The sequence below is a fragment of the Oncorhynchus gorbuscha genome, linkage group LG06 (assembly GCF_021184085.1).
Source record: "Oncorhynchus gorbuscha isolate QuinsamMale2020 ecotype Even-year linkage group LG06, OgorEven_v1.0, whole genome shotgun sequence".
NCBI lineage: Eukaryota > Metazoa > Chordata > Actinopteri > Salmoniformes > Salmonidae > Oncorhynchus > Oncorhynchus gorbuscha.
This window is the reverse complement of record NC_060178.1, coordinates 94529576-94557366: the sequence shown is the minus strand read 5'-3', so window position 1 is coordinate 94557366 and position 27791 is coordinate 94529576. Positions and strand designations below refer to the sequence as shown.

The 27791-nt window shown below is 42.6% G+C and overlaps 2 protein-coding genes across 4 annotated transcripts; one reads left to right on the top strand and one right to left on the bottom strand.

Annotated features, from left to right (window-relative positions):
• Window positions 1-243: 243 nt before the first annotated feature.
• Window positions 244-15458, bottom strand: LOC124038577 (neuronal pentraxin-2-like). Of its 3 annotated transcripts, none has more exons than XM_046354621.1 (5): window positions 15204-15458; window positions 2834-3053; window positions 2262-2506; window positions 1846-2025; window positions 244-1482 (listed from the first exon to the last, which is right to left on the bottom strand). In XM_046354621.1, the coding sequence occupies exons 1-5, from the start codon at window positions 15411-15413 to the stop codon at window positions 1246-1248; spliced, it is 1092 nt and encodes a 363-aa protein (XP_046210577.1). In that variant the 5' UTR covers window positions 15414-15458; the 3' UTR covers window positions 244-1245. The 3 variants fall into 3 exon arrangements, with proteins under 3 accessions (XP_046210577.1, XP_046210579.1, XP_046210578.1); XM_046354623.1 differs by lacking the exon at window positions 15204-15458 and adding an exon at window positions 6427-6447; XM_046354622.1 differs by lacking the exon at window positions 15204-15458 and adding an exon at window positions 4013-5010.
• LOC124038575 (E3 ubiquitin ligase TRAF3IP2-like) lies at window positions 14701-27309 on the top strand. Its single transcript, XM_046354616.1, has 10 exons — window positions 14701-14943; window positions 15350-15420; window positions 17000-17664; window positions 20932-20977; window positions 25009-25079; window positions 25421-25518; window positions 25612-25680; window positions 25853-25969; window positions 26084-26158; window positions 26901-27309. Exons 2-10 carry the CDS (start codon window positions 15389-15391, stop codon window positions 27045-27047), a joined length of 1320 nt encoding a protein of 439 aa, XP_046210572.1. The 5' UTR covers window positions 14701-14943; window positions 15350-15388; the 3' UTR covers window positions 27048-27309.
• The last annotated feature ends 482 nt before the right edge of the window (window positions 27310-27791 follow it).

Below are 27791 nucleotides of genomic sequence, written 5' to 3'. Positions count from 1 at the left end.
AGAATGTGTAGATACTAACCCTGGCCCACTTCCATTTAAAACATACCAAATTCCATGTATTTTCCAATAGAGAGAGTCAGGGAGATGTTTTCCCACTAGTCTGTAGGAGTCACTAGGTAGAAGTCTGCCTAAATGATTGACGCCACCTTTGAGCAGCTCATGTCTTAATTAAGCATGACTAATGCTGCCTTGGTTAAAGCTACTGATCTATGCAATTTAACCACTATTTAAACAGACTGCTTTTCAATAGTGTTTTATTTGTCCTTTTTTAATTTTCCACATTCTTTTTAATTTGGCAATAGTTAACATAGTAAAGAGCATCTGGAACATCTTCAAAAGGCCACATGAAAAGTAAGCATTGTCTCTTGAGCAAAATCAAAAGTATCTCAATTAAATAACTTTACACACTGAACATTTTTCATGGAAAGAGACACTCGTACACATGAATGTATTGTTCATATCATACATAATGAATGGTTCTTATCTTGCTTGAAAAATGATATGTACACATTTAACAGTAACAATGCTTTGTTTGTTCTGGAAAACTACCACTGCACAGACATTGTAGGCCTAAACAAACCACCGTGTCCCTAACGACAAGAGGATAATTACGGAACAGTTGAGACAACATATACTGCTGCAGGCATTGAGGTGGACTTGGGGTATTGAAAACAGTATGGGTAATAATGGATAATGAAACCTTAACATTATAGTACAACAGACATGATGCCACAAGAACACAGATTTCCACACATAACTATGGAATATTAACTAACTCAAAGATCAAAACTAGTCCCTCATCTCTGCAAAAGGTTATTGAAAACCTTCAACATAGCGGTCACCTGGCTGATGTTTGATTGGATGTTCCCCTAAAACTGCTCTCCACTCAAGGTGGAAAAGGCTTTAATGACTTCCATCAGGAGATGTAGATTACTGTATGTAAGTCCTAGGATGTAGGTTACAGTTTGTGGCCTGGGACGTAAATTACTCCATCATTCGTGGGACGGCTAATCTGTGCACCTTACACCTCCCATGCCACACGCATGCCTAAACCAGCCTCACATGCCATATCCAGTGTCATTAAGTCTGTTTGCCAATGTGTGTGTAGTAGAATCATCTGGAATTAGGTAAATCAGCCTTTCCTTACACAGACAAACGAAACATGACCAGCATTACACGTAGCAGGTACAGTAGGCGTCAAGATTGAGAACATGATTCTCAACACGCCACAGACAGACATCCATCCTAAGACTCAGTCTCAGACAGCCAATCCTGGCATATCTCTAGAGGCAATTTGGCTGCTCCCCCTCCAAACACCTCCACATCACTGTCCAGCCAGGACACCACGTTCCCGGGGGTGTAGGAGGAACAGTTGGCCATGGTAAGGATGTCGGCTGGCTTCAGGACCTTGTCCCAGATGTTAACCTGGCTCAGCTCACCCACAAAGGCCTGTGTGGCGTCAAAGCGCCCGCCCACCATGTCCTGTTGAGGCCATAAACAACAGGCCTCGTTAAAAACAACATATCACTGTGTGGACCGCCAGGCTGAGCCAGACACACTTGACCCATCTGGTCTCTACTTTATAAGCTCTAAAAAAAAAAAAGTTAATTTATTTTCTCATGTAACTGATCTTTAGGATTTTTGTTAGCGATGGGGCTTTTCAAATTTGGTCTACACTCTAGAGCCTATAGCTCAGTACTCATGGCCATGGCTAAGAACCTGTACCATTCAAATCTGAAAACCTGATGTGCTTTTGTAAACCAAGAGTAAAATAGGCTAAATATTTCCCATACAAATATGTAATTGTGTATCCTACAGATAATGGGCGCTAGTCAGCAGACTCACCTGTTCCTGCCCCAGTATGATGGCTCCTCCAGGCTTTATGCGGTGCCAGGGGGCCAGGTTATCCCCTGCCCCCAGCTTCTGACCATCCTGGTATGCTTCCCACAGACCATCCCTGGTGGTCCAGGTGATACAGATGTGTTGCCACCTCCCATCACGCACTGATAGAGGCAGCTGAGCCACCTGGACAGGTAACATAGGAGAGGAGTGTAAGGTAGGTACAGATGCTTACTAACAGAAAGGAGAAATACACATTAGATTGAGGAAGGTTAGGATTTGGTAAAGCTGGTAAAAAACTAAAAACCAGCAACCTCATTAAAGCCAGATCTAATTTAAAACAAAGACTCCTGTCAATAACGGTAGGCTCTCCCACAGATCAGCGATACTGAGAATCACTGAGTCATTTAGAGTGCCCTTACCTTGTCATTGATGAGCAGCTCTATGGGGTTGTTGCCCCACTCCATGAGGACAATCTCATTGGCCTGTCCTGGCACCCCATAGGAGAAGGGGGTGCCTATGCCAGGGCCGGCGCTGGACCGCAGCCACATGCACAGAGTGAAAGAGTACATCTCAGGAAGGCTCTTGGCCATGCGGCCGTACAGGTAGTTAGTACGCTGGGGGAGGACCAGCTTAAACTGCTCGGGGGACTTGAACCCACTGCCACCTACAGAGAGAATAATGGGAGAGTTGTCTATGAAGTCACCTCTATACTTATACACAAATTATGAGAACAAAATGATAAGCCAACATTTGTCAGATTTGATTTAAAGCCTCAGTTGTTTACTGCAGTGGGGTACAGTATGTGAGTGGCAGTGATTGGGTCAGTTAGTGGGATAGTTGATAGAATGAATGACTCATTGTGTTTACAATGTGTGAATCTCCCGGTTTGTGCTGCAGTTGTGTACTACTGTAATCGGATTGTGTACACAGACATATGTTTGTGTGTACGTGAGTATGCGTCTGTCATATCTTTCCTTTTCCAGTGATTTACCTTTCTCCAGCTCATTGATCCTGGTCAGCAGGGAGTTGAGGGTGCTCTCTGTCTTCTGCCTGTGGGCTGTGGTCTCGTTGTAGAGCAGAGACTTCTCTTCCTCCAGGTTGTTGACCTTACTGAGCAGCTGTTTTTCCAGGTCTCCCAGCCTGTGCTGCAGAAGGTCTCGCAGCTCACTGGGGAACCACGCTCCCGACATGTTTGCTCTCTGCTGCTGCTGCTGCGGGGACAAGATGGAGATGTCATTAGACAATTAAATAAGTGGAGACAATACATTATAGTCACAAACAATTAGTGGAGGTTAACGCAGACAGTCTGTGGAGGTTGATAGAATTCAGGTCAATTTGTATTGAGGTCTGAGATGTGCTGCTTCCCGTCTCTTATGTTTGTCACCTATTTAATGTGTGTAATTTTCAAAGATCATTGGCTGAGTGGAAATAGGCTACACTGTGTGTAGGCTAGTATATTATCAGAAGGCCCAGGAGTTTTCCTGGCCACATGACTCTGGCCCCTTATTGTAACTCATGGAGAACATTGGGTCTCTCCAATTGTCTCACCAGTTTCCAAAGCCTGTTAATGCATAATGAGCTTAAACACCATCTACTGTGTGGTTTAGCTTGATACCGTCATGCGTTTGTTTCCCAATGTACTTTTACTGCATGGCCTAATGGGGATTACCTGTGGTTCAGGAAGCTCTAAACTAACAGATGGTACTACACAAGCTAGGATTGGATTTACTGAACTTGTGTTTCGATCTGGAATGAAACAGCTCTGCAAGAGACCTAAATATCCCAAGAAACACATTATATCTGTGGTCATTTGAATGAGCTGCTTTTATTAAGAGCTGATGCATTTGTTGAGTAAGGTGACATAGGGAACTTAATCACTGGAAGGTAAAGGAGATAAAAGGCTAATCCATTCAGGGTACAGAAATAGAATATTATAGGCCACAGGCCAAAATGGGAGCAAATTTAATGGCCACAAAGTTGACCACAGCAACAGGTGTTCACTTTGGACTCAATTACTTAATAACCAGACAATCATGCAAGGTGCAACAATTTTAAACATTAGACCTATTTCAGATGTATTTAAATCACACTGGTGACAATCATTTTCAGCACTCCCTTTCCATGATTTAGGAACCATAGAGTAATTTATGGTTACTGTCCCGTGTCTTACCTCTAGGTTCTCCAGTCGGTCCTTCAGACTCTGCATGGTTTTACCGAGGTTGTCGATTGTATCATTGGGATCTCTGGGTAAATCTCCCATTGTGTTCTGATTATTTTTGTTTTTACTCCAAGATCCACCACTTTCATACTCCCTTCCTCGGAGGCTGACTCGCAGAGGGAGAGCTTGGTGGTAAGCTCGTTTATGGTCCCAAGTTGGTTGACTATCGTCTCTTTCTGTTGGAGAACCGTTTCACGGAGCTGCATGACTGTGTTCCTCAACACTTCCTCCTGAGCCGCCGTGTTTGGTTCGCGAACTACGGGGACCAAACAAGTGTCAGCGCCAATGGTCATGGCTCGGCATAGGAACCGGGCTCCCGTATCCGGATTGTCATCCTGTCCACGCACAAGCTTCTCATAGCCCAGTCCCAGTGCGTAAAAACACAACAATCTCAGAGATAACATACCAGGCCAGTATTTTGGTCCTTAATCTTTAGTGAAATAACGGGTGGCGCCTAACCGATTATTATGCCTTTCAAATCCAGTGCGTAAAACACGCCGAGAAAGCGGTAATCTACTCGGAATACCATAGTCAATCTCTAATTAAACGATATATATTGTTTCAAAACGTTATCATTCCATACAAAGTACAATTTTGAAAAGTAAAATTTAGGCGATGGTAAAACCACATGAGTCTGGGTTAACGTTCAAAGTTTCCATGCCTTCAATCCGCATTTAATGGTGCTTTAAGGACAGCGACCATGAGTTAAGGAGATTACTGTCAGATGTATGGCGCGATTGGATTGGTTGTAGTATGTTGCCATAACTACAGTCCGTATAGATAGGTTCTGTATGATGGACAAGTCATTTTTGAGTTGTATCTAACTGGTACTGTATGATCATTGACCAATCAATTGAAATAGATGCTATAACAATGTCAAATATTCCATATCCCTATAAAAACTATAGTATTAAATACATTAGGGAAAGGATTCACACATATGGTTCAGATCCATCAAACACCAGTACTAAAGGCTCAACTGGGATCACAGGTGACAAGATAGGTAGGTGGGCTTTCCACTAGATAGCCAATTTTGACTTCGTGGCTCAGCTATATCGTAAAAATGAATGAAAACATAAATGAGCTTTATGGTCTTAATTTAAGGTTAGGCATAAGGTTACCAGTGTGGTTAGGGTTTAATGTTAGGTTGAAAATCAAACTTTAAGAAGAGAAATTGTAGAAATAGGCAGGCATTGTAAATGTGTGGCTGTGGTAACTAGTGAGTACTCTGACACCACCAATGGAAAGATCCAGAACCGCCTGGCATGATATACTAGACACTGAAAAGACTATGATGGAAAGGAAGAGAGCAAAGTTGATGGAATGATGAAAAGGGAGGTGAGTAGAGTTTGACAAGGAAACAGATGTCTAACAGGACCAAATAAGGATATACATTGTTGCTGTTTTATCATTGCCATCATGCACGCCTGCCCTGGTCTCAAAGACATAGTACATGTAAATCCGGGACACTCAAATTAGTAAAAATGTGTTACAGTTTGGTATGGTTAAATAAGACGGAAGGTTTCTTATTAAGGCAAAAACGGAGGGAGGTTGGTTGGGCATAACGCGAACGTCTAGCAACCTAAAGGTTGCGTGTTAAACTCTAATCATGGACAAGTTTAGCATTTTAGTTAATTAGTTACTTTTTAGCTAATTTGCAACTACTTAGCATGTTGTTAGCTAACCCTTTCCCTAACCTTAACTGCAACCCTTTAACCCAACTCCTAACCCTAGCATAGAAAACGTTAGCCAGCTAAATAATGTTAGCCACCTAGGTAACGTTAGCCAGCTAAATAATGTTAGCCACCTAGGTAACGTTACCCACAACAAATTCGAATCATATCATACATTTTGAAAATTGGTAACATATTCTACGTCTTGCGAATTCTTAACATAGTCGGGTCATTACAATATTGTATTACTTCCAAATCCGTAACATATGAATTGTACATCTTAACACATCATACGAAATGGGTGATGGACATCGACAAATGAATATGTAGCTTATACTAAAAGGAGAGTCTCGAATTTACATACAGAACAATATAAAATGTTCTGAGTCCAGATTGGCCCTAAGAACACTTGGTGTCAACCAATGTTCATGATAAAGGATGTGCAGGTAAACAATTCGTAGCATCACCTTCGTGGTCTGACTGAAATCTGGAAGACCGTAGTATCTAAACAGTACGAGAGATGAGGAAGACGGGAAGCTCTGTACCACAATGGGGTTGGCTTTTGATATGGCATCGAAAACGGTCCCTTAACAGCCAATTTGTGATTTGTGACACAGTTCGGTATACTGACACGGGTGCAAAGCTCAGCTGGTGAAAATATAATCTATTTGTGTGTGTGCGTGTATACAGTACCGGTCAAGAGGTTTTCTTTATTTTCTACATTGTAGAATAGCGAAGACAACTGAAATAACACATATGGAATCATGTAGTACCCTAAAAAACTGTTAAACAAATTATAGTTTATATTTGAGATTCTTCAAAGTAGCCACCCTTGGCCTTAAACTTTGGAAAATATTGGCATTCTCTCAAGCAGCTCCATGACGTAGTCACTTTAAGCATTTCTCTTAACAGGTGTGTCTTGTTAAATTCATTTGTCGAATTCCTTTCTTACTTTACCTTTATTTAACTAGGCAAGTCAGTTAAGAACAAATTCTTATTTTCAATGACAGCCTAGGAACAGTGGGTTAACTGCCTGTTCAGGGGCAGAACAACAGATTTGTACCTTGTCAGCTCGGGGATTTGAACTTGCAACCTTCCGGTTACTAGTCCAACACAGGCTACTCTGCCGCTCCTTCTTAATGCATTTGAGCCAATCAGTTGTGACAAGGTAGGGGTGGTATATATAAGATAGCCCTATTTGGTAAAATACCAAGTCCATATTATGGCAAAGAAAAACAACAGTCAATTATTACTTTAAGACATGAAGGTCAGTCCATCAGGAACATTTCAAGAACTTTGAAAGTTTCTTCAAGTGCAGTTCCAAAAACCATCAATCGCTATGACGAAACTGGCTCTCATGAGAATCACCACAGGAAATAAATGATTCAGAGTTCAAATAACAGACACATCTCAACATCAACTGTTCAGAGGAAACTGTGTGAATCAGGCCTTCATGGTCAAAGGTTTCTTTCTGTAAAGAAACCACTACTAAAGGACACCAATAATAATAATAATAAGACTTGCCAAAAAACATGAGTAATGGACATAAAACCGGTGGAAATCTGTCCTTTGGTCTGATGAGTCCAAATTTCAGATTTTTGGATCCAACAGCCGTGTCTCCGCATGTGTGGTTCCCCCCGTGAAGCATGGAGGAGGAGGTGTGATGGTATGGAGGTGTTTGCTGGTGACACTGTTAGTGGTTTATTTAGAATTCAAAGGCACAATTAACCAGAAAAGGCTATTTGACCAAGAGGTAGAGTGATGGAGTGCTGCATCAGATGACCTGGCCTCCACAATCATCCGACCTCAACCCAATTGAGATGGGGTGGCTACTTTGAAGAATCTAAAATATATTGGTTTAACACTTTTTTTGTTACTACATGATTCCATATGTGTTATTTCATAGTTCATCGTGTTGATGTCTACAATCTAGAAAATAGTCAAAATAAAGAAAAACCCTTGAATGAGTAGGTGTCCAATATATGTATGTATATATAGTGCATTTAGAAAGTAATTCAGCCCCCTTGACTTTTTCCATTTTTTTTACGTTAGCCTTATTCTAAAATTGATTAAATAGTTTTTTTACTCATCAATCATCAAATGAAATGAAGTAAAAACTGATTTTTATAAATTATTGCAAATGTATTTAAAAAAAAAACTGAAATCACAAGTATTCGGACCGTTTACTCAGTACTTTGTTGAAGCACCTTTGGCAGCAATTACAGCCTCGAGTCTTCCTGGGTTTGACCCTACACGCTTGGCACACCTGTATTTAGGGGGTTTCTCCCATTCTCTGCAGATCCTTTCAAGCTCTGTCAGGTTGAATGGAGAGCATCGCTGCACAGCTATTTTCAGTTCTCTCCAGAGATGTTAGTTTGGGTTCAAGTCTGAGCTCTGGCTGGGCCACTCAAGGACATTGACATTTGTCCCGAAGCCACTCCTGTGTTGTCTTGGCTGTGTGCTTAAGGTCGTTGGCCTGTTGGAAGGTAAACCTTCGCCCCAGTCTGAGGTTCTGAGCGCTCTTAGAGAAGGTTTTCATCAAGGATCTCTCTGTACTTGGCTCCTTTCCCTCGATCCTGACTAGTCTCCCAGTCCCTGAAAAACATCCCCGCAGCACGATACTGCCACCACCATGCATCACCGTAGGGATGGTGCCAGGTTTCCACCAGACGTGACGCTTGGCATTCAGGCCAAAGAGTTCAATCTTGGTTTCATCAGACCAGAGAATCTTATTTCTCATGGTATGAGAGTCCTTTAGGTGCCTCTTGACAAACTCCAAGCAGGCTGTCATGTGCTTTTTACTGAGGAGTGGCTTTCCATCTGGCCACTCTACCATGAAGGCCAGATTGGTGGTGCTTTAGAGATGGTTGTCCTTCTGGAAGGTTCTCGCATCTCCACAGAGGAATTCTGGAAGTTGTTCAGAGTGACCATCAGGTTTTTGGTCACCTCCCTGGCCAAGGCCCTTCTCCCTTGATTGCTCAGTTTGGCTGGGCTGACAGCTCTCGGTAGAGTCTTTAAAAATATATATTAATTTTTTTACCCCCTTTTCTCTGCAATTTCGTGCTATCCAATTGTTTTAGTAGCTACTATCTTGTCACATCGCTACAACTCTCGTACGGGCTCAGGAGAGACGAAGGTTGAAAGTCATGCGTCCTCCGATACACAACCCAACCAAGCCGCACTGCTTCTTAACACAGTGCCGGAAGCCAGCCGCACCAATGTGTCGGAGGAAACACCGTGCACCTGGCAACCTTGGTTAGCGTGCACTGCGCCCGGCCAGCCCCGCCACAGGAGTCGCTGGTGCGCGATGAGACAAGGATTTCCCTACCGGCCAAACCCTCCCTAACCTGGACGACGCTAGGCCAATTGTGCGTCGCCCCACGGACCTCCCGGTCGCGGCCGGTTACGACAGAGCCTGGGCGTGAACCCAGAGTCTCTGGTGGCACAGCTGGCGCTGCAGTCTAGGTAGAGTCTTGGTGGTTCCAAACTTCTTCCATTTAAGAATGATGGAGGCCCCTGTGTTCTTGGTGAGCTTCAATACAGCAGACATTTTTTGGTACTCTTCCCCGGATCAGTGCCATGACACAATCTTGTCTTGGAGCTCTACAGGCAATTCCTTTGACCTCATGGCTTGGTTTTTGCTCTGACGTGCAGTGTCAACTGTGGGAACTTACAGTTGAAGTCGGAAGTTTACATACACTTTGGTTGGAGTAATTAACTCCTTTATCAACCACTCCACAAATTTCTTGTTAACAATCTATAGTTTTGGCAAGTCAGTTAGGACATCTACTTTGTGTATGACACAAGTAATTTTTCCAGCAATTGTTTACAGACATTATTTCACTTATAATTCACTGTACTGACGGAACGCAAGAGGTGGCTAACAACAGACCTCCATCCTATGCTAGCTTGCTACCGATGTCCTGGCTATCTGTCTAAATCGCCATGACCCCCAAACCAACCACTCCACTCACTGGACCCTTTTGATCACTCGACTAAGGATGCCTCTCCTTAATGTCTATGTCTTGTCCATTGCTGTTCTGGTTAGTGTTTATTGGCTTATTTCACTGTAGAGCCTCTAGTCCTGCTCACTATACCTTATCCAATTTATTAGTTCCACCACCCACACATGCAATGACATCTCCTGGTTTCAATGATGTTTCTAGAGACAATATCTCTCTCTTCATCACTCAATACCTAGGTTTACCTCCACTGTATTCACATCCTACCATACCTTTGTCTGTACATTATACCTTGATGCTATTTTATCGCCCCCAGAAACCTCCTTTTACTCTCTGTTCCAGACGTTCTAGACGACCAATTCTTATTGCTTTTAGCCGTACCCTTATTCTTCTCCTCCTATGTTCCTCTGTCGATGTAGCGGTGAATCCAGGCCCTGCAGTGCCTAGCTCCACTCCTATTCCCCAGGTGCTCTCTTTTGATGACTTCTGTAACCGTAATAGCCTTGGTTTCATGCATGTTAACCTTAGAAGCCTCCTCCCTAAGTTTGTTCTATTCACTGCTTTAGCACACTCTGCCAACCCGGATGTTCTAGCTGTGTCTGAATCCTGGCTTAGGAAGACCACCAAAAATTCAGAAATTAATTCCAAATTACAACATTTTCAGACAAGATAGAACTGCCAAAGGGGGCGGTGTTGCAATCTACTGCAAAGATAGCCTGCAGAGTTCTGTCCTACTATCCAGGTCTGTACCCAAACAATTTGAACTTCTACTTTTAAAAATCCACCTCTCTAAAAACAAGTCTCTAACCGTTTCCGCCTGCTATAGACCACCCTCTGCCCCCAGCTGTGCTCTGGACAGCATATGTGAACTGATTGCCCCCCATCTATCTTCAGAGCTCGTGCTGCTAGGCGACCTAAACTGGAACATGCTTAACACCCCAGCCATCCTACAATCTAAACTTGATGCCCTCAATCTCACACAAATTATCAATGAACCTACCAGGTACCCCCCCCCCAAAGCCTTAAACACGGGCACCCTCATAGATATCATCCTAACCAACTTCCCCTCTAAATACACCTCTGCTGTCTTCAACCAAGATCTCAGCGATCACTGCCACATTGCCGGCATCCGTAATGGGTCAGCGGTCAAACGACCTCCACTCATCACTGTAAAACGCTCCCTGAAACACTTCAGCGAGCAGGCCTTTCTAATCGACCTGGCCGGGGTATCCTGGAAGGATATTGATCTCATCCGGTCAGTAGAGGATGCCTGGATATTTTTTTTAAATGCCTTCCTAACCATCTTAAATAAACATGCCCCATTCAAGAAATTTAGAACCAGGAACAGATACAGCCCTTGGTTCTCCCCAGACCTGACTGCCCTTAACCAACACAAAAACATCCTATGGCGTTCTGCATTAGCATCGAACCGCCCCCGTGAAACCGTTATACACAGGCAGTTAGAAAAGCCAAGGCTAGTTTTTCAAGCAGAAATTTGCTTCCTGCAACAATAACTCAAAAAAGTTCTGGGACACTGTAAAGTCCATGGAGAATAAGAACACCTCCGCCCAGCTGCCCACTGCACTGAAGATAGGAAACACTGTCACCACTGATAAATCCACCATAATTGAGAATTTCAATAAGCATTTTTCTACGGCTGGCCATGCTTTCCACCTGGCTACTCCTACCCCTGTCAACAGCACTGCACCCCCAACAGCAACTCGCCCAAGCCTTCCCCATTTCTCCTTCTCCCAAATCCATTCAGCTGATGTTCTGAAAGAGCTGAAAAATCTGGACCCCTACAAATCAGCCGGGCTAGACAATCTGGACCCTTTCTTTCTAAAATTACCTGCCGAAATTGTTGCCACCCCTATTACTAGCCTGTTCAACCTCTCTTTCGTGTCGTCTGAGATTCCCAAAGATTGGAAAGCAGCTGCTGTCATCCCCCTCTTCAAAGGGGGGGACACTCTTGACCCAAACTGCTACAGACCTATATCTATCCTACCATGCCTTTCTAAGGTCTTCGAAAGCCAAGTCAACAAACAGATTACCGACCATTTCGAATCTCACCATACCTTCTCTGCTATGCAATCTGGTTGCAGAGCTGGTCATGGGTGCACCTCAGCCACGCTCAAGGTCCTAAACGATATCTTAACCGCCATCGATAAGAAACATTACTGTGCAGCCGTATTCATTGATCTGGCCAAGGCTTTCGACTCTGTCAACCACCACATCCTCATCGGCAGACTCGACAGCCTTGGTTTCTCAAATGATTGCCTCGCCTGGTTCACCAACTACTTCTCTGATAGAGTTCAGTGTGTCAAATCGGAGGGTCTGCTGTCCGGACCTCTGGCAGTCTCTATGGGGGTGCCACAGGGTTCAATTCTTGGACTGACTCTCTTCTCTGTATACATCAATGAGGTCGCTCTTGCTGCTGGTGAGTCCCTGATCCACCTCTACACAGACGACACCATTCTGTATACTTCCCGCCCTTCTTTGGACACTGTGTTAACAACCCTCCAGGCAAGCTTCAATGCCATAAAACTCTCCTTCCGTGGCCTCCAATTGCTCTTAAATACAAGTAAAACTAAATGCATGCTCTTCAACCGATCGCTACCTGCACCTACCCGCCTGTCCAACATCACTACTCTGGACGGCTCTGACTTAGAATACGTGGACAACTACAAATACTTAGGTGTCTGGTTAGACTGTAAACTCTCCTTCCAGACCCATATCAAACATCTCCAATCCAAAGTTAAATCTAGAATTGGCTTCCTATTTCGCAACAAAGCATCCTTCACTCATGCTGCCAAACATACCCTTGTAAAACTGACCATCCTACCAATCCTCGACTTTGGCGATGTCATTTACAAAATAGCCTCCAATACCCTAGTCAACAAATTGGATGCAGTCTATCACAGTGCAATCCATTTTGTCACCAAAGCCCCATATACTACCCACCATTGCGACCTGTACGCTCTCGTTGGCTTGCGAGGGCTTCATACTCGTCGCCAAACCCACTGGCTCCATGTCATCTACAAGACCCTGCTAGGTAAAGTCCCCCCTTATCTCAGCTCGCTGGTCACCATAGCATCTCCCACCTGTAGCACACGCTCCAGCAGGTATATCTCTCTAGTCACCCCCAAAACCAATTCTTTCTTTGGCCGCCTCTCCTTCCAGTTCTCTGCTGCCAGTGACTGGAACGAACTGCAAAAATCTCTGAAACTGGAAACACTTATCTCCCTCACTAGCTTTAAGCACCAACTGTCAGAGCATCTTACAGATTACTGCACCTGTACATAGCCCACCTATAATTTAGCCCAAACAACTACCTCTTTTCCAACTGTATTTAATTAATTAATTAATTTTGCTCCTTTGCATCCCATTATTTTTATTTCTACTTTGCACATTCTTCCATTGCAAAACTACCATTCCAGTGTTTTACTTGCTATATTGTATTTACTTTGCCACCATGGCCTTTTTTGCCTTTACCTCCCTTCTCACCTAATTTGCTCACATCGTATATAGACTTGTTTATACTGTATTATTGACTGTATGTTTGTTTTACTCCATGTGTAACTCTGTGTCATTGTATTTGTCGAACTGCTTTGCTTTATCTTGGCCAGGTCGCAATTGTAAATGAGAACTTGTTCTCAACTTGCCTACCTGGTTAAATAAAGGTGTAATAAAATAAAAAGAAATAAAAATAAGGTACGGTGGGATTCGAAATGGTCGGTGATCTGTTTGTTAATTTGGCTTTTGAAGACCTTAGAATGGCAGGGTAGGATAGTTATAGGTCTGACAGAACTCTGCAGGCTAACTCCGCCCCCTTTGGCTGTTCTATCTTGTCAGAAAATGTTATAGTTAGGGAGGGAAATGTAAGGATTTTTGGTGCACTTATAGGACCAGGGCTGCACTAGCAGGGCTGACATTTGACGAACTGACTTGTTGGAAAGGTGGAATCCTATGACGGTGCCATGTTGAAAGTCACTGAGCTCTTTAGTAAGGCCATTATACTGCCAATGTTTGTCTATGGAGATTGCATGACTGTGTGGCTGAAATGGCCAAATCCCCTAATTTGAAGGGGTGTCCACAAACCTTTTGTATATATAGTGCATGTACAATACCAAATGTAACATATCATACTAATTTGACTGTCACGGGAATCCATTTACTATGTTACGTCTACCACTGAGTCCAGGTTGCAACCAGCTGGAGCTCTTTCAAATCAGATTATGAGTTGAGCTGAGTACAATGCCACAATGATCTTCAGTCAAAGATCTTTACAGTTCAACATCAATGTTAAAGCTGCAATATGCAACTTTTTGGGCGGCCTGACCAAATGCACATATAAATATATGAGTCATAGATTTGTCATTCGCATTGAAAGCATTCGCATTGAAAGCAAGTCTATGAAGTCTGTTCTATGTGCACTATTTTTATGCTTCCCGTTTTGTGTATTTTACTTTCGGTTTTGTACACCAGTTTCAAAAAGTAAAAAATACAATATTTTTGGTTATTGAAAATACATTTCACAGCGGTTTAGATGGTACAAAGATTCTTTGCACTTATTTTGTTTTGCAACAAAATGAAATTAGGCGAACTTTTAAAATTGTACCAACAGGAAATGGCAGAGTGATTTCTTCATAATCCATCTTTCAAGTTTGTCAATGTCACATAAAGTTCTATACACTTCGTCATATAAACACAGCTTTTCCCCGACTGCCCATCCAAGCCATGGCAGAGTGCTGTATGGGCCGGCCCTGCAGTAAAGCACATTTGTAGCTTGTGTGCTGATTTTAAAATGGACTGTCTAAACCTCAATATCTTATATGTATGTCTACAGACATGCAAACTGAACTCTACATCGTTTGTATTCATATGCAAATATTGGGAATTAAATAGATATTAGACAAAATATGATAAATAGCTCCTACAATGTAGTTATGTGTTGTTTTGGTATCTCAAATATGTTTCCCACTCTTATTTGACGTCCAACGCGGGATGGGCGGGGCTTGAGAGAAAGGAAGGTCTACCTCGGTAGCTCGGACGGGGCTGTTCCTGTATAGTCGGTTGTCTCGAAAGGCACAGTGCGCTCGTCGGAACTTAATAGAGATTTCATCCGGTTAGGAATGTAAATTGTTATGTAGAGTTTGGTAAAAAGAGAAGTAAAACGTGCATTTTTCATGACAGAGTCATAACCTGTCATTCCTACCTTGAATCATTCCTACCTTGAATCATTCCTAAGGTAAGTTCGCTTTCTTTGACTGCATAACATCTAGTTGTTTTTCTCCTTTACATTGCCTTTGTTTTGTGCCAGTTTTAGGCTGATGTGGTCAAAGTTAATACATCAGAAAAAACGAGTCATATTTATGCAGCATTCATACTCATAGTCAATGCTAAGCATATTCCTAGGTAGAAGTCACTTCACACATAAACTTTTTCTTAGCTATTATTTTTCCTGAGCTACAAAACTAGATGTGAAAAGTAGGTATTCCTGTGCCTTACCAGATACTCCAGTAGCCTGAAGATATTGTTCTGCATATCCAAGCGTGCATTGTAAAACCTGTTGCCTAGACACTTTTGTTTTGAGTCTGTTTGTGGTTTGACCTGTAACTCTTGCGCTGGGGTCTCAGTAATAATTTTAATGACAGGTTTGTGAAATCCTTTGGTGTCCTTGGAATAAGTGAACGATGTTACCCTCTCTGCAAAGTGCATCTCCAAGGTAATCGCCTCAGAAGCTCGCACGACACGTTGCTTACTGTAGCAAAATGGCTTCTATTAATTTCAGTGCAGACAAAGGCTTTGAACAGTTGTGTGGGAGTTACTCGGTTGATGATGATAAAGATCACCATATACCTCTCACAGTGCCTTCAGAAAGTATTCACGCCTCTTGACCTTTTCCACATGTTGTTGTGTTACAGACTGAATTTAAAATGTATTCAATTTAGATTTTGTCACTAGCCCATAATGTGAAAGTAGAATTACATTTGTTGTCATTTTCACAAATTCATAAAAAATGTCAAGCTGAAATGTCAAGTCAATAAGTTAACTGAACAAAAACATAACACAACATGTAAAGTGTTGATTTCATGAGCTGAAATAAAATATCCCAGACATGTTCCATACACATAAATATTATTTCTCTCATTTTGTGCACAAATTTGTTTACATCCCTGTGAGTGAGCATTTCTCCTTTGCCAAGATGATCCATCCACCGGACAGACGTGGCATATCATATTATAAGCTGATTAAACAGCATGATCATTACACAGGTGTTTTTGAGCTGGGGACAAAAGGCAACTCTAAGATGTGCAGTTTTGTCACACAACACAATGCCACAGATGTCTCAAGTTTTGAGAGAGCGTGCAATTGGCATGCTGACTGCTGGAATGACTGCAGGAATGGCCACCAGAGCTGTCAACCTCACGATTGAATGTTCATTTCTCTACCATAAGCCTCCAATGTCATTTTAGAGAATTTGTCAGTATGTCCAACCGGCTTCACGACCACGTGTAACCATGCCAGCCCAGGACCTCCACATCTGGCTTCTTCACCTGCGGGATCGTCTGAGACCAGCCACCCAGACAGCTGATGAAACTGAGGCATATTTTTGTCTGTAATAAAACCTTTTTGTGGAGAAAAACTAGTTCTGATTGGGTGGGCCTGTTTCCCAACTGACTGCACCCCTGCCCTGTCATGTGAAATCCATAGATTAGAGCCTAATTTATTTATTTCAAGTGACTGATTTCCAAACTGTAACTCAGTAAAATCGTTAAATGGTGCAAGTTGCATTTAAAAATCATTTGTTCAGTATATTTAACCCCTTTTGTTATGGCAAGCCTAAATAATAAGTATTGACTCAGTCAATTTAATTCATTTTGAATTCAGGCTGTAACACAACATGTGGAATAAGTCAATAGGTATGAATACTAACTGAAGGCACTGTATTTGAGAGCTGTCATTCACTGAATTATATAGGAAATGAGTTGCGGTATAAATTGACAAATCTTCTCTCCGCCTCATGGCAAAATGAGTAGAATTACAGGAAATTAACTCCAAACTTTTATTCTCTCTGCTGTCAAGAGGGAAGCCAGTAAAATGTTTTGCCCGCAAGGTAGGGATGGGGGGGCAACAAAATGTAACTTAGGGCCAGCTCTATATTCATGTGGGAACGCAGACATGTGAACCACTGCGGCCCCTCATGATGAGTTCAGATTTTGTGGTCCCCACCCCGATCGAAGTGGCCCATCCCTGTTCCAGGTTATACACTGTTGGCTGACTTGTCTCTTCACTCTCTGTAGACTCCCTCCCCTGCTGGACAGTCACAGTCAGTGTGAGGAGAATGATGAGACAATGAGTGACGTATCCATATCTAGTGCCCTACACTTAAGGCCCCATAGTCAACTCAATTATCCAGAAGTCCTCAACCAGAGCAGGATGGCCAATAGAGAGCCACACGGCAGCCAAGAAGAACCACCATCAAGATCCAGCCCAAACTGGCCACCCCAGGGACTATGTGCTGGCTACAGCCCCCAGACACCCTACCCCGGACAGGAAGAGATGTGTCTGAGTGCCCTGGACCACCAGAGGTACGCCTGGCTGAAATCCAGCTTTGCCAACAGCAGCGACGGACGCACTGGAGGGCCATACCCAGACAGCCTGCCATCCTACTCATACCCACACTGTGCAGACTTTGCCAGTTGCCCAGTAGAGGAGGGCTATCATGACCAGGGTAAATCCCACCACTCATTCCCTGGGCGATACAGCCCCAGCATCAGTAGCCTGGAGCAGCCGTACTCTCTGCTCTCCTGCCCACCAGAGGCTGCTCTCCGCTACCCTTTCCTTCCCCCGTACCCCTACCCAACTCAGGGCCCGGTCTGCTGTGCACAGTGCCCTGCACAGGGGCTCGGAATGGGCCCTGTCCTACAGCTCGTTCCAAGGCCAAGTTACCGTCCACCCTACTATGGTGAGTTCCAGTCCCAGTCATATAGGGGGGTGGGTGTGTATGTAAAACTATATTTAGTATATTGAGTTGCACCCCCCTTTCGCCCTCTGAACAGCTTCAATTCGTCGGGCCATGGACGCTGCAAGGTGTCTAAAGTATTCCACAGGAATGCTGACCCGTGTTGACTCCAGTGCGTCCCACAGTTGTGTCAAGTTGGCTGGATGTCCTTTGGGTGGTGGACCATTCTTGATACACACGGGAAACTGTTGAGCTTAAAAAAAACAGCAGTGTTGCAGTTCTTGACACAAACCAGTGCGCCTGGCACCTACTACCATACCCTGATGTCTTGCCCATTCATTCTCTAAATAGCGCACATCTCTAGGCTTAAAAAATACCTCTTTAACCCGTCTACCTAAAATGTTAGATCATCCACAGTGCATGCAGCAACATATTCTGTCTATAAACAGGTTCCCATCCAACCTTTTTTCACGTGATTAAAGTACATGTCAGATAAAAATGTCATGACAGGCCTGATGGAAACAGAACATTTGACGGTAAACTTTCCAAATGTCAACAAAACGAAATACGCTAGACAAGGTGGGATCTTTTTGAGTCTGTAAAAATGTATAATGCGAGAAATAGTGATGGAGGCGCCTTATGATGGCTATTAGATCTATATTTGCACATATCGAAGTAAACTTGGAGTCACGCGTTGACATGGTGTGTGGTCCTCCCACTACGACTCCCCGCTACAGATTAAATCAATTATGATGAACTTCACAGGGTGGTGAAGGTGCTAGGTGATGAGCTTGATTCTCCTTTCCATTAAAATATGTTCTGGTGACAAGCTCATCGACGCTTTCCTGCCGTTTGACAAATAACAATAACCTTGCTCTTTTGCCCATAATAATCTCATTATGTAGTCCATACCTGCACTGTATCTGCGAGTTGTTGCCTAGAGTGCGTGTGCCAAGACCAGAGTGTGCACATTCGCTATATAACCTGCCAAAAATTGTGACAAAACCATTAGTAGAGTTGAAAATGCGATGGAAACCTATTTAACTTGTACTTTATTCGGTACATGGGAATTGAACTGCAAAAGTTACTCTCATGTGCACTACGTCATCACGCACAGCCTTTTATCCGCAAACAAGTCAATTTGATGGAAACACTGGTGGGGAAATGCTGTTTTATGTGGGTTTTAGAGTATTCCCATGGAAGTTTGTCATCAATTGGATGGAAACCTAGCTAATGACAATTAAAATGATACTCTTTGTATGTATTTGTTAGTGTGTGTGTGTGTGTGTGTGTGTGTGTGTGTGTGTGTGTGTGTGTGTGTGTGTGTGTGTGTGTGTGTAAGCATTTATGTAAAAAAAAAGAGTACCAATCAAAAGTTTAGACACCTACTCATTCAAGGGTTTTTCTTTATTTTTACTATTGATGAGCCTCCACTGGTCAATATGAAATTGTATTTGTCACATGCGCCGAATACAACAGGTGTAGACATTACAGTGAAATGCTTACTTAGAAGCCCTTAACCAACAATGCAGTTTTAAGGAGAAAAAATCTAAATATAACAAATTATTACGGAGCAACAATAATATCTTTATATTTACTATTTTCTACATTGTAGAATAATAGTGAAGACATCAAAACTGTGAAATAACACATATGGAATCATGTAGCAACCAAAAAAGTGTTAAATCAAATCAAAATATTTTAGATTGTTCAAAGTAGCCACCCTTTGCCTTGACGACAGCTGTGCAACACTCATCACATTCTCTCAACCAACTTCACCTGGAATGCTTTTCCAACAGTTTAAGGAGTTCCCACATATGCTGAGCACTTGTTGGTGGCTTTTCCTTCACTCTGCGGTGGAGGCCAGGTCATCTGATGCAAAACTCCATCACTCTCCTTGGTCAAATAGCCCTTACACAGCCTGGAGGTGTGTTTTGAGTCACTGTCCTGTTGAAAAACAAATTATTTTCTCAATAAGCGCAAACCAGATGGGATGGTGTATCGCTGCAGAATGCTGTGGTAGCCATGCTGGTGAAGTGTGCCTTGAATTCTAAATCAATCAGACAGTGTCACCAGCAAAGCACCATCACACCACCTTCTCCATGCTTCATGGTGGGAACCACACATGCGGAGATCATCTACTCTGCATCTCACAAAGACACAGCAGTTGGAACCAAAACTTTGGACTCAGACTGTCCATTCCTTTGGTCTGATATTGTCCATTGCTCGTGTTTCTTGGCACAAGCAAGTCGATTCTTATTATTGGTGTCCTGTGGTAGTGGTTTCTTTACAGCAATTCGACCATGAAGTCCTGATTGTAGACGGTCTTCCCTGAACAGTTGTCTAACTTTTATATGCAATTTCTAAGGCTGGTAACTAATTAACTTATCTTCTGCAGCAGAGGTAACTCTGGGTCTTTCCTGTGGGGGTCCTCATGAGAGACCGTTTCATCATAGCGCTTGATGTGTTTTTACGACTGCACTTGAAGATACTTTCAACGTTCTTGAAATGTTCCTGATTGACTGACCATCATGTCTTAAACTAATGATGGACTGTTGTTTCTCTTTGCTTAATTCAGCTGTTCATGCCATAATATGGACTTGGTTTTTACCAAATAGAGCTATTTTTTACGCTGCTGCTACTCTCTGTTTATCTTATATGCATAGTCACTTTAACAATACATTCATGTACATACTACCTCAATAAGCCTGACTAACCGGTGTCTGTATATAGCCTTGCTACTCTTATTTTCAAATGTATTTTTATTGTTGTTTTATTTCTTTACTTACCAACACACACACACATGTTTTTCTCCGCACTATTGGTTAGAACCTGTAAGTAAGCATTTCACTGTAAGGTCTACTACACCTGTTGTATTCAGCGCACGTGACAAACTTTGATTTGATTTATCTTCTGTATACAACCCATACCTTGTCACAACACAACTGATTGGCTCAAACGTATTAAGAAGCAAAGAAATTCCACAAATTAACTTTTAACAGGGCACACCGGTTAATTGAAATGCATTCCAGGTGACTACCTCATGAAGCTGATTGAGAGAATGCAAATGGTGTGCAAAGCTGTCATCAAGGCAAAGGGAGGCTACTTTGAATAATGTCAGATATAAAATATATTGTGATGTTATTTCATAGTTTGTCTTCACTATTATTCTACAATGTAAAAACCCTTGAATGAGTAGGTGTGTCCAAACTTTTGACTGGTACTATTTAAAAAAAAGAAATAAATAAATATATATTGGTGTCATATCAGGTCCGGACCACTGCAGACATCAAGATGCAGCTGGCACCACTCAAAGGTGAGTTGTCTAACTAACCCATCTTTTACATTTATTTTTACAATGAAGGCCTACCAAAAGGCCTGCGGGGACGGGGGCCTGGGATTAAAAATAAATACAACGAATACAATATAAATATAGCAAGGCAGCAACACATGACAACACAACATGATAGCAACATAACATAAAAAAAACATGGTAGCAGCACAAAACATGGTACAAACATTATTGGGCACAGACGACAGCACAAAACATGGTACAAACATTATTGGGCACAGACGACAGCACAAAACATGGTACAAACATTATTGGGCACAGACGACAGCACAAAACATGGTACAAACATTATTGGGCATAGACGACAGCACAAAACATGGTACAGACATTATTGGGCACAGACGACAGCACAAAACATGGTACAAACATTATTGGGCACAGACGACAGCACAAAACATGGTACAAACATTATTGGGCACAGACGACAGCACAAAACATGGTACAAACATTATTGGGCATAGACGACAGCACAAAACATGGTACAGACATTATTGGGCACAGACGACAGCACAAAACATGGTACAAACATTATTGGGCACAGACGACAGCACAAAACATGGTACAAACATTATTGGGCATAGACGACAGCACAAAACATGGTACAGACATTATTGGGCACAGACGACAGCACAAAACATGGTACAAACATTATTGGGCACAGACGACAGCACAAAACATGGTACAAACATTATTGGGCATAGACGACAGCACAAAACATGGTACAGACATTATTGGGCACAGACGACAGCACAAAACATGGTACAAACATTATTGGGCACAGACGACAGCACAAAACATGGTACAAACATTATTGGGCATAGACGACAGCACAAAACATGGTACAGACATTATTGGGCACAGACGACAGCACAAAACATGGTACAGACATTATTGGGCATAGACGACAGCACAAAACATGGTACAGACATTATTGGGCACAGACGACAGCACAAAACATGGTACAGACATTATTGGGCACAGACGACAGCACAAAACATGGTACAAACATTATTGGGCACAGACGACAGCACAAAACATGGTACAAACATTATTGGGCACAGACGACAGCACAAACATTACAAATATTATTGGGCACAGACGACAGCACAAAACATGGTACAAACATTATTGGGCACAGACGACAGCACAAAACATGGTACAAACATTATTGGGCACAGACGACCGCACAAAACATGGTACAAACATTATTGGGCACAGACGACAGCACAAAACATGGTACAAACATTATTGGGCACAGACGACAGCACAAAACATGGTACAAACATTATTGGGCACAGACGACAGCACAAAAGGCAAGAAGGTAGAGACAACAATACATCACATAAAGCAGCCACAACTGTCAAGAGTGTCCATGATTGAGTCTTTGAATGAAGAGATTGAGATAAAACTGTCCAGTTTGTGTGTTTGTTGCAGCTCGTTCCAGTCACTAGCTGCAGCAAACTGAAAAGAGAAGCGACCCAGGGATGTGTGTGCTATGGGGACCTTTAACAGAATGTGACTGGCAGAACGGGTGTTGTATGAGGGCTGCAGTAGATAACTCAGGTAGGGGGGAGTGAGGTCTAAGAGGGTTTTATAAATAAGCATCAACCAGTGGGTCTTGCGGTGGGTTTACAGAGATGACCAGTTTACAAAGGAGTATAGAGTGCAGTGATGTCTCCTACAAGGAGCAAAGGTGGCAAATCTGATGGACGAATGGTAAAGAACATCTAGCCGCTCGAGAGCACCCTTACCTGCCGATCTATAAATTATGTCTCTGTAATCTAGTATGGGTAGGATGGTCATCTGAATCAGGGTTAGTTTTGTAGCTGAAGTGAAAGAGATTTAACTTTAGCCTGCAGCTTTGATATATCCTGAGTGATGTACAGTGCACCATCTAGCCATACTCCCAAGTACTTGTTTGAGGTGACTACCTCAAGCTCTAGACCCTCAGAGGTAGTAATCACACTTGTGGGGAGAGGGGCATTCTTCTTACCAAACCACATGACCTTTGTTTTGGAGGTGTTCAGAACAATGTTAAGGGCAGAGGAAGCTTGTTGGACACTAAGAAAGCTTTGTTGTAGAGCATTTAACACAACATCTAGAGATGGGCCAGCTAAGTATAAAACCGTATGTATATCATCTGTGTATAAATGGATGAGAGAGCTTCCTACTGTCTGAGCTATGTTGTTGATGTAAATTGAGAAGGGCGTGGGGCCTAGGATCGAGCCTTGGTGACAGGCAGTGGCTGAGGCAGCAGATATTCTGACTTTATACACTGCACTCAGAGAGGTAGTTAGCAAACCAGGCCAAAGACCCCTCAGAGACACCAATGCTCCTTAGCCGGCCCACAAGAATGGAATAGTCTACCGTATCAAAAGCTTTGGCCAAGTCAATAACAACAGCAGCACAATATTGCTTGGAATCAAGAGCAATGGTGACATCATTGAGGACCTTTTAAGGTTGCAGTGACACATCCATAACCTGAGTGGAAACCAGATTGCATACCAGAGAGAATACTATAGACATCAAGAAAACCGGTCAGTTGATTATTGACAAGTTTTTCCAATACTTTTGATAAATAGGGCAAAATAGAAATAGGCCTATGACAGTTAGGATCAGCTTGATCTCCCCCTTTAAATAAAGGACAAACTGGCTGCCTTCTAAGCAAAGGGAACCTCCCCAGAAAGGAGACGGGCTTGGCGATGATGGGGGCAACAACCTTAAAGATGAAAAGGTCTAAACCATCTGACCCAGAAGTTTTTTTGTGGGGGTCAAGTTTAAGTAGCTCCTTTAAGAACTCCAACTCAGTGACTGCCTGCAGGAAGACATTTTGTAGCGGGGCTGGGGAAAAAGAGGGAGAAGCATCAGGGAAGGTGGTACTAGAAGGAGTGGGAGATGAGGAAACGTTGTAGCGGGGCAGGGGAAAAAGAGGGAGAAGCATCAGGGAAGGTGGTACTAGAAGGAGTGGGGTGGGAGATGAGGACACGTTGTAGTGGGGCAGGGGAAAAAGAGGGAGAAGCATCAGGGAAGGTCGCATTAGAAGGAGATGACGAAACGTTGTAGCGGGGCAGTGGAAAAAGAGGGAGAAGCATCGGGGAAGGTCGCATTAGAAGGAGTGGGAGATGAGGAAATGTTGGACGGGCTCTGATGTTACAACTTCCCCTCAATGTTTTACTTCCTTGGTTACATTTTAAAAACTGTCTTGTGTAAACGATGACATCTGCAACAATATCAAGCCATTTGAAGAGGATGATTTAAGGAATGCATACTGTAAATTCTTCGACAGAGAAGAGTTCTGACAATCTAATTTTGTCAATTACATGTAATATACTCTATTTCCATTGGAACAGGCATGTGCTTCTTTTAATAATAACGTTTTCGGTTCCGGACTCTGCATGCCACTGAAGTCGTACACAAACAGTACAGGCCGTAACACAGCGTTAGCTATAAGGTGGACACCACAGGAGGCTGGTGGGTGGAGCTACAGGAGGACTGGCTCATTGTAAAGAATGTAATTAATGGAACGGTATCAAACACATCAAACATATGGAAACCACACGTTTTACTCATTCTATTCCATCCATTACAATGATCCTGTCCTCCCATAGCACCTCCCACCAGCCTCCACTGGTGAACACACATCATAGGTAATGGTTTAGTACAGACCAATAGACAAGGGTTCCAAGCAACCAAACAGAAAGTGGGAACTCCTATCTAAAAGGCCAATGATTGCCTGGACAATTTCCCCACGAGAGATAAATGAAGTATTGGCTCAGTTAGAGCATGGCACTTATAACACCAGGGTTGTGGGTTTGATTCCCACGGGGACCAGTATGGGGAAAAAGTACAAAAATGAATCCACTCACTACTGTAAGTGGCTCTGGACAAGAGCATCTGCTAAATGACAAAAATGTAAATATAAATTTCGCTTAATGTAAGTTACATTATCAAGTTCTTGACTGGCACTATGATTTGGCTTGTCTCTCCCATCACAGTGAGAGCTTTGTCCCCCAACACAGACAAAGTGACAGACCAGGGAGTAGTACACAGCTGTCATTGGAGCAAAGTAAGTGCTGTACAGAGTATGGTAGACCAAAACTGCCAATAGTATCAACATGGAATTTGTTGTCTTCTTACTAGCACTGACTTTGCAGATAGTCACTTTATTAAGGAACATTTTTACTTACTATGATTGTGATATGTGGTTGTCTCACCTAGCTACCTTAAGATGAACGTGACTAACTCTAAGTCGCTCTGGATAGGAGCATCTGCTAAATGACAAACATGTCAAATGTTTGTGCTATTATACAAATACGAGTGATTACACACTTGTTTCTGTTGGTCCTTACTGTGTGCTATTTAACAGCACACAGTGCTATTGAGTAACATGTTATTTGTTTATTTTAGGAAAGGTCTTTGTCACCTATGAGAGAGACAGCGACAACCATTTTAAAGAGACCATGAACTTTGTTTCCCTGCTGCGTCACAACGGCTTTGACACTAGTGTAAGGTTACTTTTTACAGTTCAGAATCAAAGAATTTCCCATTTACTGATATAGTCGTACATTAGTGCTGTTTCTCTTCCTGTATGGTTTCAGGTGGATGTATTTGAGCAGCAGCTCATAAGTATTAGCGCCATTGACTTCATGGAAAAATACATCAACGAGGTAAAATGGCTGATTCAACCTCAGATGTCTTTGACAAGATGGTAGAAATGCTTCTTAACCTTTTAATCAATGCTATGTTACATCACAAATGAAGTCATGAAGTCAAGTTAGCATGTGTCAACATGAAGTGGCCTGGGCTGAGGGCTAATCCTTTCTATCTTTACCTTCTCAGAAATATTACCTTATCATCATTGTTATCAGTCCCAAGTATCATGAGACTGTAACGGGGGCTAATATCTATATGGAGAAAGACGAGAGGATGTTACACACAGTCTATATCTATAAGCAGGTGAGCTTATGGCAGTCCATAAAGAAACCTAAAGATAATCTATCAAAAATAACGTTTTCATCGATTTCATGCTTCACTTCTAGAAAGGGATATGAAAGTGTGACTATGTTACAGCTGCAGAATGAGTTCATTCAGAATGGATGCCAGAACTTCAGATTCATTCCCATACTGTTTCCAGGAGCTAAAAAGGTATTGGACTTTTTTTTTAAGCACTAAAACACTTTACTAGGAAACTGAAAGACAATAGCTCTTATTTACGGAATTCAGTAAGATCAATGGCCTCTTTCCAGCAGCCTCTCCCCCTCTAGCCCATTTATACCTTGCGCTAACACCACTGGAGGTTGGTGGCACCTTAACTGGGGAGGCCGGGCTCATAGTAATGGCTGGAACGGAATGAATGCTATCAAACACATGAATTCTATGTGTTTGATAGCATTCCATTTACTCCATTCCAGCCATTACTATGATCCCTCCCACCCTCAGCAAAACGATTGTACCCACTTTTTCAGATGTGTCCACACATGCTATTAATATGTCTTTTCTGTCCACTGTCTGCATTGTGACCAGATTTCCTGGTCCCTCCCTGTATGCAAATGATATGACAGTTATTGTTTCAAATTAATATGTATGATTTATTTTAAGACACATTGATGCAACAAGTCAATGGTGACAGCGGTCAATGGTATTAGAAGGTGGGAAATTATGATTTAAATGGGTTCACTGTTCAGATCTGTTTACAATTGTACAATATCCAGACACAATGCGTGCCTGACTACCTCTAGAGGTGGGCAGGAAGATCTGATCACAATCAGATGCTTCTTTTAATCGTCTACACCTATCTAAAAATGTGGGCACAATCAGAATGCGGACAAGATCAGGACAAAGGCTGCATGTTAGAACCAGGTATAAACAAGTCTTCTGTCTGTCTCAGTGCCATGTTCCTGCCTGGCTCCAGAACACTCTAGTCTACACCTGGCCAAAGGACAGAGACGACATCCTACGTCGACTGATGAGAGTGGAGAAGTACAACCCTCCGCCTGTTGGGGAGCTACCCACCATCGTCTCCACCCCCCTCTAGAACCACAGCCTGTTGGGTTTACTTTACAGTGAAGTCCAGTCATGCTGTTTTTCCATCAGGACTGGGTCCTAATCCCAGCCTTTTTGGGGTGAAGGCACTAGTGTTATTCTAGGGAATTTGTGTTTCCATAGCTATGGCTGGCTGAGTGACACAAAGTTGTGAAGCACATAATCAATAACCTCTGAATACTCGTCTTTTGAGAACATCTGTTGCAGTATTCTGCCCAGGGAGGTTGCAATAAATTGGATTTGATTGATATTTACCCTGTCTTATTTCAGTTGGTTTGCTCCCTATAGAACTACTATGACATGCATCCAAGATGAGTGAATAAATAGAACATTGTTTTACTAAATAAATGTTTTCCCTTATGGAAATAATCTTTTAAACGGAGGCATTTTGACTAGGACTTAAGTCACAACATTCATGACTCAACCAGTGATGACTTTGTCTGTCTCTCTCTCTCTTGCATGATTCAACATGCTAGCTACAACAGCAAATGTTACATAATTACTGTACTAGCAGTCTAACCTTACTTAGCTTTCTACCTGATGAAGAATTACTTTAAAGATTGTTGGACCGCAGCTTTTAGCACTGCCAAGTGACTTGGGACTCAAGTATAAAGGACTCTGTGTTGGACTCCAGGTATAGTGACTCAGACCCCGCTGGGCAGTGATTGAGTACATAGACAGACAATTTTGACAGGTCGGTCCATCGGCAAACAATATCTGCATCTGAAATGGTGCA

What these genes read in the sequence shown, in the direction of transcription:
- LOC124038575 (XM_046354616.1), top strand. Translation starts at nt 15,389, where the DNA reads ATGTTACCCTCTCTGCAAAGTGCATCTCCAAG. An exon ending in CTGCAAAGTGCATCTCCAAG is followed by an intron (nt 15,421 to 16,999) that starts GTAATCGCCTCA and finishes CACTCTCTGTAG; the next exon opens with ACTCCCTCCCCTGCTGGACA. An exon ending in TGGAAAAATACATCAACGAG is followed by an intron (nt 25,681 to 25,852) that starts GTAAAATGGCTG and finishes TTACCTTCTCAG; the next exon opens with AAATATTACCTTATCATCAT.
- LOC124038577 (XM_046354621.1), bottom strand. Translation starts at nt 15,413, where the DNA reads ATGCACTTTGCAGAGAGGGTAACATCGTTCACTTATTCCAAGGACACC. An exon ending in TCAGGCTACTGGAGTATCTG is followed by an intron (nt 3,054 to 15,203) that starts GTAAGGCACAGG and finishes TTGTCCCCGCAG; the next exon opens with CAGCAGCAGCAGAGAGCAAA. An exon ending in TCATACTGGGGCAGGAACAG is followed by an intron (nt 1,483 to 1,845) that starts GTGAGTCTGCTG and finishes TGGCCTCAACAG; the next exon opens with GACATGGTGGGCGGGCGCTT.